The sequence below is a fragment of the Malus sylvestris genome, chromosome 1, assembly GCF_916048215.2.
Source record: "Malus sylvestris chromosome 1, drMalSylv7.2, whole genome shotgun sequence".
Lineage (NCBI taxonomy): Eukaryota > Viridiplantae > Streptophyta > Magnoliopsida > Rosales > Rosaceae > Malus > Malus sylvestris.
Window position 1 is genome coordinate 20,506,690 of NC_062260.1, and position 21,305 is coordinate 20,527,994.

The window sequence follows — 21,305 nt, forward strand, 5'->3', positions numbered from 1 at the left end:
AGCAGAAGGAGTCTGAGCTGAGGAACTCAAGAAGCTGCCACATCTGCCTGTAGAACAAATAAGGAAATACGGCGTACACAATCAACTTAGCAGAAGGAGTCCGAGTTGAAGAATTAGAGAAAAGAAGGGGTCTGAGTTGAATCCAAGAGCTCGAGAAGCTTCAACAAAATATTGACAGCACCATCGCCGAAGAACAAAGCCTCGCTGTGCAAACGCTGTCAAATCGCCACCACTTCTTCGAAAGCAAGAGTATTTCATATCATGCTTTCTCCCTGTCCTTTTCTTTGTCCTTGTTCTTACCTGCGGGACAAAGAGGAAAAAAGCAATCAGCCAGCACTTGGTGTCAAACTTCCAGTCAGGAACCGACTGCTTGGAACCCTTCCCTGATTGCTTTCCGAGCACTACTCTCGAAGTACCCATTATCTCAACATCTTATGCTTCCAGAGAAGATACCACATCTGACCGAAGAACAGATAAGGCAAGGGAAAATGATACATTGAAGCATGTGGAGATAAGCACAACAAGGCACGTGCCGATTCATCTGCTACTTCTTCAAAATCAAAAGTATCTCATATCATCAGGGTTGCAATCACTTTGGGTAGTGGACTCGTTTTGACCCTTAAATTCTTGGGTCGACTCTCTAGGCGTTGTGGGCTGCACGTGCTGATTCACCACCCTTGAATCAAATCCTTAAAGATCAAGTCACCAACTGGAAGAAGAGCCCATCAATCTTGAAGATCATACCGTTGACCAAACTGCTCAAGTGTGAATTAGAAAGATTGAACAAAGCAACAAGTCGTCACCTTCACCTCGTGCCTGCTTGCCATGCATTCGAGTCAACCTTCAAGAATCCAGCCTTAACAGCCCTTGAAGAAGCTTCCAGCCAAATTCAAGATCAAGCCTCGACGACCCTTGAGGAAATCACAAGTCCGATTCAAGATCAAGCGTCCACCATATTTGAATCAAATCCAGTTCAAGAATAAGCTGTGTAAAATCAACAATTGGAGAAATCCAAAGCTGTGGAAAGTCAACAAGCGCAAAAAAACAAATATGTGCCGATTCACCCACTACCAAAGCCAAAGATCATCTACCACATGAAGCTCATTGTGGTCCAATTTCAAACTTCAAGATCAAGCCTTGACGGCCCTTGAAGAAATTTCAAACAAAGTTCAAGAACAAGCTTTAACGGCCCTTGAAGAAATTTCCAGCCCAATTCAAGATCGAGCCCCAACGGCCCTTGGATCGACATCTACAATAAGGGACTTCAAAACAAATCTCCTACACATGACAAGCACATGTATACGACGCGCCTTAACGTGGGGGCATTTGTAGGCATCGAAATTTCGGTAAATAAATGTTGACCGATAAATCAAAGTTTCAACGCTCATGTATTACATAAATTTTACACGTAGCGTGTGTCTAAATAAAAAATCGAGAATCATCGGAAAAGTCATCAAACATGACACGTGTCAACACCTGGCAGAACGACTCATTTCATCTGGAATATTATATTCAAAATTAGGCTTTAGAGAATTCTATAAATAGAAGCCAAATTCATTCATTTGAAGGGGGAATTGATATTAGGCAAAAACCTTGAAGCTCTGAAACTCTGAAACTCCGAAGCTCTCAAGCATCCAGGTTCCCGAAGAATCAAGAAAGCGTTCTTCGTCCTTCGTTCATCGTTCTTCCAAGATCAAGCCCCAACGGACCTTGGATCAACAATCCACCAATTCAAGATCAAGCCCCGATGGCTCTTGAAGAAAGTGTTCTTCGTTCTTCGCTCATCGTTCTTCCAAGATCAAGCCCCGACGGCCCTTGAAGAAAGTGTTCTTCGTTCTTCGTTCATCTTAAGATCAAGCCCCAACGGCCCTTTGGATCAACAAACGTCGACAAATCCATACATCCAACAGTTCTTCAAGATCAAGCCCAAAAGCCCTCGAAGATCAGTTCATCACTGTTCTTCAAGGTCAAGCCCAAAAGCCCTTGAAGATTCGTTTATCGCCGTCATTCAAGATAAAGCCTCAACGGCCCTTGAAGAAACACTCATCCTCAAGATCAAGCCCCAACGGCTCCTTGAAGATTCGTTCAAATCCACCTTCAAAGATCAAGCCCACGACCCTTGAAGAAACTTCCAACAGTTCATCCAAAATCAAGCCTCGACGGCCCTTGGATCAACGAAACATCCACAAATCAACACCTTACGGAGATCGAATCAGAGGATCAAATTTGAGAGAGATTGTAACCCAAAATCATCAAATACAAACATTATTTTGTGCACGTTGTTCTTGTCTCTTTCCTTTCAGGAAATTTTCGTGTTCACAGTTTTACAAATTGAATTGCACCCAAAATCATCATATACAATTGGATTTGTTATACCAATTGAATGCATATTGATTGACTTCAACCTTTCGGATTGCATTACACCCTTAAATGTGGAATTGAATCGTAAATCTCTATCAGAATTCTGTAAATCGGCTGAATTGTTGTATCTTGTATTACTAGAACATTCTACTCTCTGGCACTCAAGATGATGTGGTGCTAAAGGTAGCTGATTTCGGTCTCTCAAGGTAAACTCTAGCAGAGAGATCCATATGCGGAAATTCATCCACTAACCCAGTTTAGGATGAGTTTAGGATGTGTTTATTATGATTTAAAGCAACCAACTGTGGTGGTTTCGTTCCTTATTAGCTTATCTTTGCTACCGTGTACAGAAGTTTACATCCAGGTGATTATGCGGAGACAGTTTGTGGATCCCCGTTGTACATGGCACCTGAAGTTCTTCAGTTTGAAAGATACGATGGGAAGGTACGGTCTTGTCTATAACTTGTGTCATTTTCCCCTTTCAATCACGATAAATCAAAATTGACGGATTCAGTTTATAGGTTGACATGTGGAGTATTGGCGTAATTCTTTTCGAGCTTCTCAATGGTCGCCCTCCTTTCCCTGGTAGGACTAACTTGTGATTTTACTGATAAACTGCACTAGAAGAGGTGTTGAACAGATATGTCAAGACCTCCAAGCTCCATGGCTTTGCCATGGATCGGGAGAAGTGCAATTTTACTGTTTTAGACTGATTTGGTAGTAACTGTGTAGAAATCATAAGTGAATACCGAAAGTCCGTTGATTCCAATAACTCTGAGTTACTTGCTTCTGTAAATGGATATGTTCATGATATAATAGAAATTGAAATCCTCCTAAGAAAGCGAGACTTGATGAGTATTATTCTCGTTCCTGTCATGCATCAAGTAACATTGATTTTGCAGGCATAGCTTTGATTCGTATTTTCGAATTTACACATAAAATATCATCAGGCATCAGCAAGCGAGATACAAAAGTCAGCTACATTTTATTTACGAGATCATTCACATGCACAGGCTACAGATCTCAGAGATTAGGACATAGCCAACAACGAAGTCAAGGATTCGCTTCCAAATTGCGGTTCGTGTACTCTACATTCTCACACACAATTTCAGCAGTGCTTGTTTAAGATTGTCTCAATACCGCCTTGAGCTATAGGGTGGTAAGTCTCGCGAGCGGCTGCAAACACCTGCTTGGCCAGAATCTTCTCTTCTTCATTTCCATTGCCTTCCACAAGAGCCCTGTAGAGGGGGACAAGGTACTTCATCCTCCCAACTTCCTTCAAAGTTTTCTCCACCTCGCCCAAGTAGTCTTTGCAGTTGGAAGCAATGGCCAGCAGGAGAAATGTCACCTTCACATCATAATCTTTTGATTCTGCCAGCCTGAAGCGCGAGTTCAACTCTACAACCTGCAAATCAAGTCACAAGAGCTAAGAAATTAAGTAACTATGCGTGTCGAAGGCTGCTATGGAATCAAGTCGTAGAAAATAAGTACCTGTGAAGGTTCAATAGGCTTGGGGAGGCTCTCCAAGTAGAGTTCCCACTCCTGCCCTCTCCAGTCAGCAACTTCATCCTCCCCCGGCATCCTACCAAGCTTAAATTCATTTGCCATGGACACAATCTTTGCATATATGTTAGAAACCGGTTCATACGCATCAGGAGGGATACCAGTGCCCTCAGTCCACACCACTAAGTCAACCTCTTTCTCTATTCCAGGTAGGTTTGCCTTGAGAAACTCGAGAAACGTATCGGTATCAATTGACTGGAACTTGAAGGTGGCAATGTATTTCTTCAGAAACTCATCAAACGCAGGCCTTCCAACCTTCAGATTCCGAAAAACAAGTGCCGATCAGATCGTCTTTACAGGCCAACATCTAGAAACAAAAGAAGTTACAACTTCAACATACCTGACGTTCGATGCGCCATAGAAACTGGAAACCCTTTTCATAAGGGACTCGAGAAAACACATCATCTGGATCAACTCCTTCCTGGTTGGTTTTCAGCTTTGTGACCTCCAAGCTATCCTTGAACCTCTCCATTTCCTTGTGCAAACCCCGCCAGCCGATTCCAATGTTCAGTGCAGCTCTGTCCTCGCCTTGCACAGCCTCAACAATTCTCCTCTCAGCATATGTCGTGAAACCCTGCAGCAATAAGTAAATATTAACACCCTGACATCAACTACCAATGCTCATTAGTTTAAGCCCGAAAAGTTGAACCGGTGAATGTTTGAATGTAAATTTAGTACCTCATTCAACCAAAAATGCTCGTTAGTTTTGTTGGTGATCAAGTTCCCAGTCCAGCTATGAGCCAGCTCGTGCGCCACCACCTGCGCGCCGCTGGCGTCGCCTTTGAGCACCGTCGGCGTCAAGAACGTCATTCTCGGATTCTCCATTCCACCGTACGGAAAGCTCGGGGGCAGCACCAAAAGATCGAACCTTTCCCACACGTACGGCCCAAACAAGGCCTCCCCTTGCCTGATCATGTCCTCGGTGCTCGCGAACTCCGTCGCCGCCGATTCAAGCACAGCCGGCACCGCCTCAGAGTAAACCCTAGTCCTCGGGCCCACCTCCCGGAACCCCAGCTCACCGACGGCGAACGCGAATAGGTACGGCGGGATTGGCTGCTCCATCACGAACTCCTCGACGACCCTGTCCTCAGAGCACCACAAGGCGTCGCCGGAGACCAGCGCCGACCCCTCGCCGGCGATCGGGTCGCGGCGGGAGACGTGACGCGCGGACATGACGGCGGAGAGCTGGCGGGGGACGTTGAGCTTGGCCGCGTAGCGTACACGCGCAGCGGGAGTGTCCTGGCAAGGGAAGACGGAGCGCGCGTGGATGGCCTGGCATTGGGTGTAGACAAACGGCAGCGTCTTGTTAAAGGTCTGGGGAGAGGAGAGCCACTGAAGGGCGGAGGAGGAGGGGGAGGTGGAGTACAGTATTAAGACGGAGGCTGCGTTGGAGAGGGTGAAGGTGAGGTGGCAGCCTTTGATTGGGTCAGGATGGGAGATGACGTAAGAGAGAGGACGGGAGGGTTTATGGGGGTCGATGACGGAGTGGACGGTGAGGGCACGGATGTCGAGGGAGAGTGGGCCGGAGTACGGGGCGGGGAGGGTGAGGAGGGCGGAGGCGTGGATGGTGGAGGAGGGGAAGTCGAAGAAGAAGGAGAGGGAAATATGGGTGGCGAGTGGGTGAGTCGAGTCAGTGAACGAGTGAGGGTCGATGGGCGCCATCGGGAAATGCTTGGGCTTTAGAGCGTGGAACCGGAAACGGACAAATAAGGAATTTAAATAGACAGAGAGCAATAAACAATATTTCTTCAGTTTTCTGGTTATTATTTTGGCTATGCCTTTCAACATTTTAGATGAAATTTTAAGGGTCCGGATTTATTGATTGGGAGAATTTGATAAAATGTATCTATTTATTTTCATTATTTTGGCTTTGCCTTTCAACATTTTGGAGGGAGAAGAAAATCGTACACCGGCATATATATAGGGTAAAGTTTTAAGATTATTTACTAAGAATTTGATACTTTTCTTTTTCTTTTTGAAGTCTCAGATTCTTTCTTAAGCGTGAAAATTCGGCTATGGATAGAATGACATTCCTAAGTAAACAAAAGAGTATAACTTTTTTCTAAAGTGGTGAAAATTCTTGTACGTTTCGAATGACGTGTATCGAATAAACAAAAGAGTATAATTTCTTTGTAAAAAAGTAAAAATTCTGCCACACATCATTTTTACTTCTCACACACATCTGGTTAATTTCTGTTATTTGATCTTCTTCAATTCATCTGATCCAATGCTCGAAAATTAGAAAGGGTGTGTGAGAAGTAAAAAAAGGTGTGTGGATATCACACCCTATTAGAAAATCTCATTTTTATTGAGTTTGTGAATGGCTCTTTAATAGATAACATTTCCTTAGCATAGATCTTTATTTTATTTTATTTCCTAAGAATTTGCCATGGGCTCCATATTATCTAATTTGTGTTGTTTACGTATTAGGCTTTACAATTCGTCGTAGCGTGTTGAGAATATCAATCCATCCACATAAAAAAAAGAAAATAATTTTGATGTACTTGTAAGTAATTGGAACCTCATATTGCCAATTTGTTTTATAATAGAATCTCAATTTTCTTCAAAAGCTATATTCAGTTTCAACAGATCACGTGATGAACTGAGACAAAACAAAAAGTGTATTTAGCAGGCTGATACTCAAGGGCCAGAAATGAACCCACAGGCTTAATACAATAACGGCCCAAAACATCATATTTCGAATTTCACAGCTGCCGGCCCAGATGAAATTACCAGAGTAACTGCAAGCTTGCAGTGGAGCCCACGTTCATCCCAGTGACCCCATCATTCCGAGAACTTTCCCCTCTCCTCTCTCTGAAGAAGCAAAACATCGAGGAAAGCTGAGAAATTCAAAACGCAGAGAAGGCGAGCTCACTCGCTCTCTCTCTTCACCAATCAAAACCCTCTCCCTCTGAAAGCCGAAGAACAAGATGGATGACTACACGAGGGAGATGATGGACCTCAAGACTCTCGTCACTCGCACCCTCGAGAAGAAGGGCGTACTCGCCAAGATCCGGGTACAATTTCAAATTCCCTTTTTGCCCATTTCCCCTTTTTTCTTAATGTTCATCATCTCGATCTCCTTTCTGTTATTCCGCAGCTGATTTTACCCCAAAAACGAGGTTTTTTCTCGGGTTAATTGCGTAAATGTCCCCCAGCTTTGTTGACTTCGGCTAGGGTTTTGAAATTTCAAAGCCCGTTACTTTTTATTTGCTTAACTGTAATTTGAAGCTTCGGATTTTGAGAAATGTGATCCGTTTTTTGGGTAATTAGGCTGTGATTTTTTAATAATCGAACTTATTAATCGGGTTTCGGGTTGTTTTCTGATTAATTCAACTGTTTTGTTTTGGTAGGCTGAGTTGAGAGCAAGTGTGTTTGAGGCAATTGAGGAGGAGGACAAGGTCATTGAGAAAGACGAAGGCTTGCCTCCGGCATTGCTTGGTAGCTGCAACGATCGCGCTAAACAGCTCCACGCTTCTCCTTCAGGTTCTTCTACTCATCCCACGCTTAAAGAAAGTTGATATTTTTTGTTTTTGTTTTTATGCTTATCGGCTGAATTTCACTTTGGCATGCTTGTTATAGGAAGGTTGCTTACGGCACTGATATGTGAATACCTAGACTGGGCGCAACTAAACCACACGCTAAAAGTTTACCAGCCCGAGTGTAATTTGGTAATCATGTATAATTTTGAGTGCAGAAAGTGTCGGCTTTTTGCAAACAGTTTGAAGTAATATGTTGTTGTCTTATGCTAATGAATGCTGATTTTGTTTTTGCCGAATCGCAGCAGAAGGATTCTTGGAAAGCTGAGTTGAAGGACTTTAGTAGCAAGAATGGGTATGATCTGAACCGAAATGGAGATAGCTGTCCTTTGCTTTTGGACGTGCTTGAAGGATTCTTGAAATTTGAGGTTTGATTTTGTCTGAGTTAAAACACAAAATTTTCAAGTTCATTTCAGTATTTGCATTAGGGCTGTTGTCTTTCGTGGCGATGTTTTCTTTGCTTCAAGGTACATTTAACTGATTTTTATGTTTTATCACATAACCAAGGCATGGCTTCAATAAATGTGTGTTAGTTTGACAAAAAAAATAAAATAAATGTGTGTTAGTTCTCTCGACATAGTACGGATTAGTTAAGAATCAGATTGCATGATATATTCTCTGTTATACATGTGGGCACGTTTTCCCTTTTCTTTAAACCTATTGATCAGTTATAGGATGGGATTAATATACAATTTAGAGGTTCAACTGACCATGGGAAAAGTTTCCCAGCCAAAAGAGAAAGGGGATGATATCACGCTGGATTGCTATGCTAATGAAGCAAAAATACAAATACCTTTAGCTTATTGTTTGCATGTTTTTGTTCCTTTAGCAGATTGCTTACCATTAGATCGTTTTACTGCAGAATTTATCTCAAGCAAGGGGTACTGGAAGGAGGCTAACTACTTCAGAAACGGAGTCCTTATCCAATTTGGATTCTCGGAACATGCGAAGACCTTCTTCGTCATCTGTTGCGGGAGGGCTACCTCCACTAGGAAGGTGGTGAACCTACATCACTATCCAGTATTTTGTGCTTGCTTTTGTCTCATTTTCCTTTTTCCTTAAACTCTTAATTGATATTAGTTTGTTTGTGTGTTTATACTTAGGCCTGGTGCATCTTCCCAGTCAACTGGTGAGTGACAAAGCTATTTCTTGTGTCTTCCCTTTACGTGCTTTCTTTTGTTTCTCTTTATCTGATGTATTCTAGCATATTCAGATCGAAGAGGTGGGTCCTCCATGTCTGGCTACAGGAAAGATGACTACAACTATAGGTATGACAGTGATGAAAGTCCAGAGGATGTCATTCGAGCTTCAAGTGCAATGGAAAATCTCCAATTGGATAGAAAAGCTCGCAATCTAACAACATCTTGGCGGTATGTTCTCAGCCTCTTCTTTTTCTTCCATCCACTTTAAACTAAGACTAGGATAAGCTTTTCTTTCCAAATAAAATTGAAGAGTGGGAGAAATGGTGGAGAGATGGATTTTCGATGACGTTGAAAATCAAAGCAGGGCTATTTGCCTTGTGTTTCATTTCGTAGGTGGTTTAATCCAAAAGAAAGTATGGATGGTTACATTTTCCATGAGATCATATTGTGTTGACCGGTCAGTAAATGCACAGAATTTACCAGTAATGACATGCCAATCCCACCTTTGTCATGTACAACTATAAACGAAGGATGTGAAATTTTGAAACCCTGTGATGAAGGTTCATCTTAAGTCATCATCTAGTAGCAATTGCATTCAAAAGAGTTGGGAACCGTACTTCCTGTGCATTGTTCTCTTAGCTTTGTTTGCTTGATCTCGCTACAGGCACGCAGGTGATGGAATTAGTGAGGATGACGGCAGGGCCGACCACATGTAGCTGAGCGATGACAACCTTTGTATAACTGCACGTGTATTTGATTTTGTATTTGTACGTTTCACCCTCAAATGATAGGCATGTTATGTAGGATCGTACCGTATTCCGATTTGATTTAGTGCTTTGTTCGAGTGGTTTTTTATTGATGTAATTTCATTTTCACCCTTTCGTGAAATTTAAATTAGTAACTGCTTCATGCGTGCAATTTTCATTATAATGAAGGCTATGGAGTGTTTCATTTCATGTAATTCATAAGATTGAGATATTGAGGGGCTTTTTCTGAGATCAGCTGGAGCCAAACTCAATGAAGCAGTTTTGCCAAGGCAGTTGTTTATCTCTTTGGAACGTATGGTTGTAATTTTGGGTCCACATGGCAGTTTTTCATTGGATAGGTGTACTCTTTGAACACATGGTAAGCAATGATAGGTTGGGTGATGACACTGAGACTATGAAATGGTTTCAAAAAAGACTCTCTAGGGGTGAGGAATTTTGGTAAGCTGCACAAGTTTGTCTCCACGAAATTCGAACTTAGACATTCTTACGTACAATAGAGTGAATACTGTGTGAGATGTAGATTGAAAGATTTTTAGTTGAAAGTAGAATCCAAAGAGGACTTCTTTGGCAAAAAGAACTTGAATAACTTAGTTTTTCTGAAGGGGTCGTCATTTTCTATCACGAACGCTATGCCATTTACAACCCTGGTATATTTCGGATGGGTTCATTTACTTATCAGTTGGTAATGAAAAGAAAGAAATTTTGTTCCCTTCATGACTTCCCCTTGTTTTCTTACACGTAATTTGTATCTAAAATTCGTAATAGAAAAACCCAATTTCAAGAATTTTGCTAAAAAATTAAAATTTTAAACTAAATTTACAAACTAAATAAAAAACACATGTGCACTTTTTGACATTCGTAATCGTGGACTGGAGCGCGCTCTAGATTTTATTGCACGTGCCGTGGCGCGCCAAAAACCCCGCCACCGCCCCTCTGCCCTCCCGGAACACATCACAACCTAATTCAACTCCCTCTCTCTCTCTCTGCAATCCAAGAGGACTTGACTTTTTAGTCCCTCTCCCATGGCGGTTCTGAATCGCGTTCTGAAATTACGACGACCGGGAAGCTACTTCTCACTCCGGAGCTTCCACTCCTCGCCTTTTCTAAATTCCGAAACTGACATCAAAGCGTCTGTCTCCGTCATCCCAAAGCCTCTTCCCCTGCATCGCGACGTCAAGGACAGGAATGTCCAGTGGGTCTTCCTCGGCTGCCCCGGCGTCGGCAAAGGCACCTACGCCTCCCGCCTCTGCCACCTCCTCGGCGTCCCCCACATCGCCACCGGCGATCTCGTCCGCGACGAGTTGTCGTCCTCCGGCCCCTTCGCTCTTCAGGTCCCTCCCCTTTGGCCCTTAGGGTTTCTGTAACTTCCGTAAATTTAAGTTGTTCAAAACCTAAAAGAATATATGTAAAATTGCAGCTTGCGGAGGTTGTGAATCAGGGGAAATTGGTTTCGGATGAGATTATAATAAACTTGTTGTCCAAGCGTCTTGAGGCTATTGCAGCTAAGGGTGAAACTGGCTTCATCCTTGACGGCTTCCCTCGGACGATTCGACAGGCGGTAATACCATCTTTTCCATCAAATTTTAAAAAAATGGGAGCTTGAATTTGCTTGAAATGTGCACAAAATGATCATGCAGGTGTAGATAACAAAATGTAGTAGTCGATTATGAAGATTTAGTTCAGATTAGTAGAGTTGAAATGTGAAAGTAGATTTGTGGTGTTTGAAAAGTGACTGCTTGTTGATTGTGTAATCGCGCAATTGCGTTACAACAATTTATACTGGCACCCGAATTCCTGCACAGCGGTATTTCCGTTGTGCTTCTTTTCATTTCAAAAGTTGTTGCATTTTTTGAATTTAATGTTTGGATCCGGAAAATCTGAATTCAGATGGTTCAAGTTTTAATAAGGTTTCCTTTTGTGTCCATCACGAATTTTAGTCATTGAGTTTCAATATGATTACTACACCGGGGGCATCTACCACTTATCGAAAGAAGTAATGACTTTGTGTGCTGTTTTGTGAGAGTACTGATTTAGTGGGAATTTCCAGGTTTCTATGACCTCTGGAGGGCACTCTAAGTTTTGAAACTAATATGTAAGGATACTTATTGAGGAAGTAGTGTGAATTTCCATTCTTTTATAATGTCTCGAGTGGCTACGGAGAGAAGAGAAGGCATTGACTTAGTCCCATTCAATTGGCAACAGAGCTCATTGTATGGTGCAATCGTATATTTCCATGTCGCATTGATTCAGCTTCTGTGCCTTTCCCTCCTTCCTTCCTCTCAAACATAACGCTCTGGCCTCTCTTGGTTATAACTTGCCTTATAATTTTTTTATGATTTTACAGGAAATTTTAGAGGGAGTAACAGACATTGACTTGGTGATCAACCTAAAGCTTCGTGAAGAGGCTTTGCTTGCAAAGTGCCTTGGAAGAAGGATTTGTAGTGATTGTGGAGGAAATTATAATGTTGCCTCCGTTGACATTAAGGCTGAGGACGGGAACCCTGGCATGTACATGGCTCCACTTCTTCCCCCTCCAAATTGTGCATCTAAGCTTATCACGCGATCCGATGACACTGAAGAAGTTGTTAAGGAGCGCCTCCGTATTTACAATGATATGGTATTGTTTCAGTATCTTGGGAATGCTCTTTTATATTCTTTTCAAGTATTCAAGCATCTAACTTATCCGTGTTTAAGATTAAAAATATATTAACGTGACTGAAACACTGCCACCCATAGTTTATAAGGCATTCCACCTTCGTACAGATCTACCTCAGAGACTATTCTACAGGCTGAACGAACGGTATTCAGTTTTGGTTCAGTTAGTAATCTGTGCATCACATACCATCATCTTTTTGCAGAGTCAACCCGTGGAGGAGTTCTACCGAAGTCGAGGAAAATTGTTAGAGTTTGATCTTCCTGGAGGGATTCCTGAATCCTGGCCAAAGCTACTTCAAGCTTTGAATCTGGAAGACCATGAAGACAATCGGTCTGCGGCAGCATGATTCGTAAATTCTGTACTACATACACCAGACAAGTTAGTTTTCATTAGGTAAGCTATATCATTCTTTGCAAAGTCATCGAAGCAGATGCATATAATTTGAAATCGAAGGGGAAAAACTTCTGTGTGATAAAAAGCACGTATGGTATTATCCGTTTGCCAAGTTAGGCATCTGTAGTATTCAGTCGTGTTGTATGTGTGGCAGATGCTTAGATCGTAGTCGTGGGAAGTAAATTTTTCATTGCACCACAAGTTTGCCGTGTTTTAATGAAATTGTATCGATTAACGAATTGTAAACATGGATTTCTATACACAAACCATAGGGGAAAAAAAACATGAAAACGGGTTTACTGATATCGCATATTGCCCTCGTTGCAATTTGTTTGGATTATAGTGATGCTTCTCTTTCTAATGTCGTAAGAGGTTTTAAGTTTGAGTTTCTCTCGCCTCTCAAAATAAGGGACAAGGGGAAATGGACATCTTGCATTATGCGGGACAAAGGAAATGGACACGTTGCATTGTGCGGGATGTTAATCGGGTTAAGAATAAACTAGGAAAATTTTCACAATATTGCTTTGAACTACTCACTTTTGTGCAAACGCCTATCTGAACTAAAATTTGTATAATCAACTACCCAAATTTTGGGTTGTGCGACAATTTGGCACCTCCGTCCACTTTCATCTCGATTCTCTCCAAATAATGGCACTTGGCAGTTAGATGTCATCTTTAAATTATTTCGGCTCGAGGTTATGGGTAAGTTTTGGCGCTAGTGATAAAAGTAACCAATTTTCTTTTAAACTTTATTTGATAAAAAATAAATAATAATTTTATAATATTTCTAATCATTATTAATACTTGGGAAAAAAAATCAATATTAAAATACTATTATGATATTTCTAGAAGAAATCTATATAAAATCTTAATCCGAAGTTGATAACCTATTGAAATTATGAGAAAATGGATGAAGGTGATTAGCAATTTATATATAAGAAAATTAGATCATAAAGGCAAGATATATAAATTAATAACGTTTTAAACATATTAGTATCATTGGACTCATTTATTAATAGATCAAGTGGTATATATATTGTCAAAATTTTATTACTAGTGATATAAATCGGTAACATCACGTGACAACGAATTTTAGATTCAAAATGATAGAAATAGATATTGATACAAACTAAATTACCTAAACATTTAAAATGAAAAACCGAAAAGAAGACTTTTCTTCCAAGCGGATATTTTTATGATGACGTGGACCAATCAGTGAAATCGGGAGGGCATTTTGGTCCTCTCACAAACCGTCTCTTCCGCCGTTAGTGTGCGAACCCGCCAAAATTCGTCTCCAGTTACGTCGAAGAATCCAAGCATCCCCAAACCTTTTTACTCGCCTCAAAACGCGCCACGTATCACGGCGAGTTCCCCGCATGGCCCACTCCCCCAGTTATCCCTCGTGGCACATGACGTGGCAGAGTTCCCGACCTCCACTCCATCCACGTCAGCAAATGGCCTGCATATAATATCTTTATCTCAATTTTCAAGACATCCGCCGTTCCGCGACCGCCGAGGCCGTTTTTTTTTTCTTTCTCCGATGCGTATTTTTCTCTTTTTTTCTTTTATTTTTCAGAAGAGAAAAGCCCTAACGCGCTCTCACTCAGCTCGGAAGCGTGCGACTTTCCAACTCAAAAAATTCTGCATTCGGCGGTCTGGATCGAGCTCAAATAATGCAGAATTTTTTAATATTTTTTGGCTATTTTCTCTGGAATTAGAGGTAAATTTGACTGCTCTGAAATCGAAATAATAAAATTATTCTTCCAGTTCATTCAATTTTTAATTTTTATGACAGTTTATTCTGTTAGGTTTAGTTGATGTGAGTGCATTTTGTTGTTAATTTCACTTCAATTTCCCACTCTTTTTGTTTTTATTTATTTTTTTTGTATATCTGTTGAAGCGTAAAGGAGCAAATTTGTTAAATCTTTCGTATGTTTTGTTGCTGAAATGGAAAATTGTGTGAGAAAAATACTTTAGTGAATCACTTTTCATGCTAAAGATAAGGCTTTCTAGCCAAAATGGTCTCACTTTGTTGTCTGATATTTAAAATCAATAGAATTGGTCATCGAGATTGTCCATTGTAAATCATTTTAGTCATTCTGTGAAAAATCTCCTTAGATTGAAAAACCATCAATTTAAGTGGAGGGTTTGATTTGACAAAAATACACTCAATTTAATGGAGATTTTTCACAGAATGACCAAAATAATTGACGGTGGACAATCTCAGAACCACTCCTATCGATTTTAAATCTTAGGGAACAAAATGAGAGTTATGCCAATCTTAGGATCATTTTGGCTAAAAAAACCCTAAAGAGAATAATGAGAAGTTTGTTTGAACTTGAAGTACTCCTTGCTCTAGTTAGATAAATCAGTGGGGATGGAAGGTGAATCGATTTCATAGAGCATGTAATTTACAGTTCTTTTGAATCTGATTGTTTTTGGTTTCGAGAGGCTCATGGAGCTTCACTCCATTTTAGGTCTTTTTAATGCTTGTATTTTGAAGACACCTGGACGTGCAACGTGATCCTGTTGTCTATTTGAATCTGGTTGATGGGGAAAGTTGGGATGAATAGCAATAGTCCTGTAACTAGAGAGCGCGTGGAATTAAATTGCCATATTCGAGATGAGAACAAGGAGATTAAGGATGGCGCTATGGGAGATGGCCGAGGGCTCTCAAAGGAGGAAGGTTTTCAGGTTAACGAGGACTTGCACAGCGTAAATGATGGGCGGCCAGAACAGCAGCTTCAAGGATGGGAGGAGTTCTTATCTGTCAGGTCTCTGAAGGTTCTGCTAGTGGAAAATGATGATGGAACTCGCAATGTTCTCCGCGCTTTACTGCAAAATTGTGGCTACGAAGGTTAGTATAATGCAACATATAAGAACCTATGTGTAGGACTAGGATCAATTGAAGTGTACTGGTGTAGATATTTGTATAAGCTGATATTTCAAATGCAGATATTAATGATATGAGATATTTCCCTCATACACCATAAGATGATAGAACGTGCTTACGACAGATTTTCTGTTTAAACATGTTCTATTATATTTTTAGCAGTTTGATATCGTTCCAATTTATCTTGAATAATTTAGGAAAATGAGGATTAATTCCTGTTCCTTTAATTGCTTGTATTTTGGTAAAATTAACAGTGGATCCAACCTTTGCAGTAATAGAGGCAGATAATGGTATACGAGCTTGGGAAATCTTAGAAGATCTTACAACTCATGTTGATCTTATTTTGAGTGAGGTTGTCATGCCCAGTTTGTCAGGCATGGATCTCCTGACCAACATAATGGACCACAGAACTCGAAAGAATATTCCTGTAATTAGTAAGTACATTTTTACATTTTTACTCAGGCAAACGTAATTCTGATTTACCTATAGTATTTTTTTAGCAGGTTGATACTTTAGCTACTGAACCTGGTGTGTCTTGTGCAGTGATGTCGAGTCAAGATTCAATGAGTACAGTTATTAAGTGTTTATCAAAGGGCGCTGTTGACTTTTTATTGAAGCCTATACGAAAGAATGAGCTTAAAAACCTATGGCGGCATATCTGGAGGAAATGCCAAAGGGTGAGTCGCTCTACTTATTTCATTTTTTTGTATGATACTATGTCGTGGAACTATTATTTTCAGTTTGGTTTTCATTTCTACATTCAAGCATCAGTGCATCACCAAGGCATGTGCAGAATCTTGATCCTCTGTTTTTGTGTTCATTACTCATCCTTTCAGCAATCTAGTGGTAGTGCAAGTGCAAGTGATATCGGGACTCAAAAATCGACAAAGTCGTCAAGTTTTGAGGAGTCAGACAAGAACACTGGCAGTAATTGTGAGGATAACATTGCCCTTGGAAACATTAGTCTGACTGACAAGGATGAAGGTGACAATGGAAGTGGCACTGAGGTATAAATTCGTCCTGCCTAGGATCTTTCTTGTTCTACGTTTTTAATCGTGTATCCTCTCTTGGATGGTTTATTCTATCTCGTTTCTCATGTATGTTAGATGTTGATTGGCAAGTATCAGTCAGCTTACTAATTGCCTTCAGTTTATTAGTATCATATAAAAGAGTAAACTAGTGTTTGAATTCTTTTTTATTGCACTCGATTTTCGTATATGTATGCCTAATGTTTAATCATGAACATGAGTAAAATTAAACATAATTTAAATCGGAAGGCAAAAAGATCATTTTCAGGAAAAAGTACCTTTTCGTGATGAGGTTGTTTAGCTGCAATGTTCTGTGCCACCCAGAACGAAAATTTATCTCCCAAAAGATCTTTCTGGAGAGGTACTGATCAATTTCCAAGCATTAGCTTGGATTTATTCTTTCAGACCAGTCAGGTTGATCCTTCAAGCGATGACACTTTTGGCAATGACGGGGTGCCTACATTTAAAACTAGTGAGGGTGAAGGGCAAAATGAAGAGCTTGGTAGGCATCTTATTCTAATGGTCTTTTGTTTCCTTGTCTCTCTCTTTTTTCGGTTAAAATTTTTCTGTTTTTCTCCTTCAGGTGATGTTGTCATGGGCAAAGACTCGGCTATAGGACTTCCTAGAACTTCAGTTTTGCAGCTTGATGAACCAAAAGAAGAAGGGTTAACCAACACGACCAGCACTAATAAAGACAGACTTCCAGAAATGGACTCAAAGAATGATGATGAACAAACAGAGAAAGGACAACCAGAGCTCAACAATGAAAAACCAAATCGGGAATTGAGAAACCAGGCTGTTGATCTAATGCGTGGCATTGGTAACAGTACCACCTTTCCTCAGAGGCAATGTATTATGTTTGACGTTCCAAATGGTGTCTTCAAGCTTCCAGAGATAAAAGCTAAGGCCATCCATGACAGTAAAGAAATTCCTTCCCTTGAGCTCAGTTTAATGACACAGAGAGATGTTCGAGATGCCAGGTGCAGTGGTCATGATCAAAATGTTCTGAGACATTCAAACAATTCAGCCTTCTCAAGGTATGCAGATACTCAGAAATTGAATTAAACTCATCTCTAACGATGTTTACGTCAACTTTTTTAATCTGAAAATATTTTTCGGTACTGTTCAGGTACAAGTTTTCTACAAATTCGAAGCAGACCCTATCTGGGAATATTGGTAGCTATTCTCCTCTCGGTAATAGCTCAGGGGGAGCAAATGCAAAATCATTTCAAAATTCTCAATCTAAATCAGATGGCACTCCTCTCTACCAGCGTCCCAATGGCTGTAGCGATAACGATGACATGGGGTCCACTACAAACAAGTTCTTTGCCAACAAAGAGACATCTGAGGACAATGCAGACCCCAGATCAATCCACTCTTCCTCTGTCTTCCAACCAGACCACAACAGGATTATGTCTTATAACCAGCTTATAGAACAAGGTCCGGCTGATGCTGCAGTCCATTACACAACTTTATCACAAGAATGGGGAATGAATCAGCACGTGCAAGTGCAGCAGCAGCAGCACCACCACCATATGCATAACGTGCGTCTGGACCAGCACCAGCAGATACTGAATCACGATGGTCTGTCACTGAAAAATCTGGTGGCTGCAGCTCCACAGTGCGGGTCATCCAATGTGCAGGGTGCACCAATGGAAGGGAATATTGGCAGTAACAGTTTGCATGGGTGTGCCTTAGAAAGAAACAACAGTATCAACGGGCAGAGTGGGGGTAGCTCTGCCATAAATTCTAGAGGAACTTACATGGAATCTGATGAGTACATAGCTGGAGAAGAAGAAACTATCAGTGCAACTGAAGGTGGTAGCAAAAGTGGAGTTGATCAAAACCGTCTTGCACAAAGAGAGGCTGCTTTGCATAAATTCCGCCAGAAGAGGAAAGATAGATGCTTCGAGAAGAAGGTAACTCTAGTTGTGTTTTGAGTTTTATCGCGTGTAATGCTTTACTTCCATGGTTAATTTTGATTGAGTATTTAACAAAACAATTCTTCACCTTTTCAGGTTAGATACCAGAGCAGGAAAAAACTGGCGGAAGAAAGGCCCCGTCTTCGTGGACAGTTTGTTCGACAGGTGGTAAATGAAACCAAGGGCAACGATACAGATAGCTAAAGCTTACTCAAGTCATTGCTAGTGGTTTTGTCCATGAGAACAGGACTAGCCATGTATACCCGATGAAGCATTTGTTTCGATGATGCAGGATAGGGGCATTCAGCATTTGGCATTCAAAATCTACTAGTATGGTTAAACACTAGATTTACTACAGGGGGACAACAAAAGACACATGGATTTATGTTTATTGAATTTTGACTTGAACAATTTCTTTTGCGATTTTACTGCAGAAGGCAGTAATTCTTGATGGGGTAGCCAAAACTTGAATACAAACATATGTCTAGACCGTTGTTAGTCAAAACTTGAATTTACACCATTAGACGATGCTTCGTATTCATCAGAAGAAAAACTGCACAGATTGCACTTGCATGTTGGAGAATCAGATTTCACCCCTTTTGCATACGAACAAACACAAAAAAATGTCACTTAGCAGTTACAAAATTTACAATATAATATATTGTAGTGTGTGACTGAGGAAGGGAGAGACTAACCGCAGATCATTGCCGGCGCACTGAATTCAATCGTTCAGCGGCTAGATAAAGCTATGTAGCCGCTGGACAATGCGAACACACGTGAACGAAGGAGAAAAAAATGAATTTCAGAGAAGCAAAAGCATATGGGGTGGCCTAACTTCCTCTTAATTCGGGCTTCAAACCTTTTGTAGTACCGAAATGCAAGTATCCCAATTAGACCAATCTCCGCCCCCGGCCACCCTCTCACCCATCTCTATCAGCACCCCACACGCATCCCTAGCCGCGTCGCTGTCCGGTGGCTCAATTCGCTTACAGAAATGGTTCGGCGGCGAACTTCCCTTCCATCAAGCAAAAGACTGATTAGAACTTGGTCAGCTGCGTAAGATATAGTTGGGCACAAGTCAGCATGGAAAGCACGTTCCTTTTTACTACGGAATTGGATCATATCCGGATCCACTTTGTGGCATCTAGGGTTTCGCACATTTTAGTCACTCATCGTGTATCGTGCAGTCAGAAATTATTTGAATTTTTTATTTAAAATTAAACACAAATAGTATCTAACGAAAACTGACTGCACAATGTACGATAAACAGCTAGGAAGTGGAAATCCCTAGGATCCCCACAAAGTAGATCCAGAGAGAATCCTCTTTCTTTTACTACGCCTTATAATTAGGCAGATTTTTCACGTGTCAAATTTAGGTTTTAGGCCCAAAAAGCCAAATGAAGAAAATATATATTTTGTCTTGACGGATCACGTCATCTCAACGATCTACTCACAAAAATACCCCGTGATAGACTTGCCTTGCATATTGTAGTCTCATCCACTCCTCTAGTGGTTCCTATACCCCTATCTTGGTTGCGGGCGACAATTCCATGACCCTTTTGCTTGGAAGGACTTCTATGAAATAGAAACACAATTAATGAGTTCGGAGCTCATCCTACAATTAAAACTTGTTTTGTTGCTTTATAATTGGTCATTTACTAGGGCTCGCACAATAAACTATTTATAAAAGAAAAAGGAAATCGTCGTTATATGCTGTCAAAATTGGCAGATACGTCATTAATATCAATCCACGTAGGAATTAACACTTTGGTTAGGATCTTCTTTCATGCCTTCGAATTGTGTTACGTGGTATTCCACCTTGGATTTGAGGGACTGTGTACTGTGAAATGGAAGTTATTCTTTGTAAGTGTGGACATCGTGGAAGAAGCATGTCAAGAAAAAAGAAATACAACAATTGCAACCCTATTTTCAAAAACACATCTAAAATTCATAAATCCCATTTTTATTTATGCAATGGAAAATAAATACAACAATTAATATCAATGCATGGCAAACTCTAATTCATTAAAAATTCAAAATCGAGATCAAGCTAATGGTTTGAGTCCAAAACACACTTCTCATGTTTTTTTTTTTGGTAAGAAAGTAAAACACATGAATATAGCAGCTTCATGCATTTTTCATGGTTTTACTGCAAGGCAACGAAAATTATATATAAACTTGATAATTTTTAGTATAATCGGACTCTCGGAGTAAGGATCACTGAGAATATGAATTACTTATCAAAACATTACCGATTATCTTATCGTATTATGGGATATTGGAGTGGTATTGTGAGATATCGGAGTGAACTAAAATTGTCCATTTAGGGCGTGTTTACATATACGTGGAATGGGAGTCGTTCCCCATTCCAGACCACCCTCTCAATCTTCTGTCTTTCCCAAAACTACCACCATGAACGGACACAATAACACCATCACCCAAACATCATACCCACTACGATCGGTAGTAGGCGACCGCTCAAGAAGCATATATGAGATCTCTGAACTTCGACCCACTCATCGGTTTTCACAAACACGTTGGATTGAACCGCATTGTGAACCATGGCGGGAGTAACCGAGAAAGCGGGGAGGGAGGGCATAGAGGAGAAAGATGGAGGGTTTCAGAAATTGGGGCTAGGGGCGGTGGCTATAGGGGTAAGTGGGATGGAGGGCAAGGAAATGCGGGGATGGGGGAGGGCTGTTGCGGGTGGGAAAATAAAGTCTTCCGGATGAAAGGTGAAAGGGTGGTGCTGGGAAGACAGACACGGGGGTTTTGGGTGGTGGGGGACAAATGGAAATCTTCTAACAAAACATCTTTAATTATTTTTTATATAGATAAATTTTGGTATATAAAATTACTTTGATTTTTTTTGAACAATAAATTAGTTTGATTAATTAGTATAAAAATAATTTATTTATATAAGGGCAATTTAGTAATCAAGCTAGTTTTAATTCCGATTCCAGTGAATTAATAAACAACTTATATAGAATCAACATCATTCCTCTCCGATTCCATATATTTTTAGTAAACAATTTCAACAG

General features: G+C 40.7%; 4 protein-coding genes and 2 long non-coding RNA genes across 11 annotated transcripts; 4 read left to right on the top strand and 2 right to left on the bottom strand.

Moving 5' to 3' along the window:
- Nucleotides 1-2,498: 2,498 nt before the first annotated feature.
- On the top strand, nucleotides 2,499-2,929 carry LOC126633610 (uncharacterized). The gene is made up of 3 exons (XR_007627109.1): nucleotides 2,499-2,567; nucleotides 2,712-2,805; nucleotides 2,883-2,929. It is a non-coding gene; the product is annotated as an uncharacterized LOC126633610 (long non-coding RNA).
- A 398-nt stretch (nucleotides 2,930-3,327) lies between these two features.
- LOC126633536 (leucine aminopeptidase-like) lies at nucleotides 3,328-5,766 on the bottom strand. Its single transcript, XM_050304186.1, has 4 exons — nucleotides 4,603-5,766; nucleotides 4,265-4,498; nucleotides 3,853-4,179; nucleotides 3,328-3,766 (listed from the first exon to the last, which is right to left on the bottom strand). Exons 1-4 carry the CDS (start codon nucleotides 5,710-5,712, stop codon nucleotides 3,470-3,472), a joined length of 1,968 nt encoding a protein of 655 aa, XP_050160143.1. The 5' UTR covers nucleotides 5,713-5,766; the 3' UTR covers nucleotides 3,328-3,469.
- Nucleotides 5,767-6,708: 942 nt separating this feature from the next.
- On the top strand, nucleotides 6,709-9,559 carry LOC126633574 (protein TONNEAU 1a-like). 2 transcript variants are annotated; one of them, XM_050304249.1, is made up of 8 exons: nucleotides 6,709-6,941; nucleotides 7,278-7,410; nucleotides 7,507-7,595; nucleotides 7,712-7,831; nucleotides 8,326-8,459; nucleotides 8,567-8,592; nucleotides 8,677-8,833; nucleotides 9,270-9,559. In XM_050304249.1, the coding sequence occupies exons 1-8, from the start codon at nucleotides 6,855-6,857 to the stop codon at nucleotides 9,319-9,321; spliced, it is 798 nt and encodes a 265-aa protein (XP_050160206.1). In that variant the 5' UTR covers nucleotides 6,709-6,854; the 3' UTR covers nucleotides 9,322-9,559. The 2 variants fall into 2 exon arrangements, with proteins under 2 accessions (XP_050160206.1, XP_050160198.1); XM_050304241.1 differs by having other exon boundaries at nucleotides 6,711-6,941; nucleotides 7,709-7,831.
- A 664-nt stretch (nucleotides 9,560-10,223) lies between these two features.
- LOC126633570 (probable adenylate kinase 6, chloroplastic) lies at nucleotides 10,224-12,667 on the top strand. The gene is made up of 4 exons (XM_050304227.1): nucleotides 10,224-10,703; nucleotides 10,790-10,930; nucleotides 11,717-11,989; nucleotides 12,231-12,667. Exons 1-4 carry the CDS (start codon nucleotides 10,395-10,397, stop codon nucleotides 12,372-12,374), a joined length of 867 nt encoding a protein of 288 aa, XP_050160184.1. The 5' UTR covers nucleotides 10,224-10,394; the 3' UTR covers nucleotides 12,375-12,667.
- Nucleotides 12,668-13,921: 1,254 nt separating this feature from the next.
- On the top strand, nucleotides 13,922-18,787 carry LOC126627083 (two-component response regulator-like PRR73). Of its 5 annotated transcripts, none has more exons than XM_050296514.1 (9): nucleotides 13,922-14,141; nucleotides 14,873-15,278; nucleotides 15,587-15,748; nucleotides 15,858-15,991; nucleotides 16,151-16,321; nucleotides 16,748-16,844; nucleotides 16,926-17,379; nucleotides 17,472-18,261; nucleotides 18,361-18,787. In XM_050296514.1, the coding sequence occupies exons 2-9, from the start codon at nucleotides 14,972-14,974 to the stop codon at nucleotides 18,466-18,468; spliced, it is 2,223 nt and encodes a 740-aa protein (XP_050152471.1). In that variant the 5' UTR covers nucleotides 13,922-14,141; nucleotides 14,873-14,971; the 3' UTR covers nucleotides 18,469-18,787. The 5 variants fall into 5 exon arrangements, with proteins under 5 accessions (XP_050152471.1, XP_050152465.1, XP_050152492.1 ...); XM_050296508.1 differs by having other exon boundaries at nucleotides 14,899-15,278; XM_050296535.1 differs by having other exon boundaries at nucleotides 14,899-15,278; nucleotides 16,757-16,844.
- On the bottom strand, nucleotides 18,688-19,336 carry LOC126627110 (uncharacterized). Its single transcript, XR_007624894.1, has 2 exons — nucleotides 18,960-19,336; nucleotides 18,688-18,860 (listed from the first exon to the last, which is right to left on the bottom strand). It is a non-coding gene; the product is annotated as an uncharacterized LOC126627110 (long non-coding RNA).
- Between the last annotated feature and the right edge of the window lie 1,969 nt (nucleotides 19,337-21,305).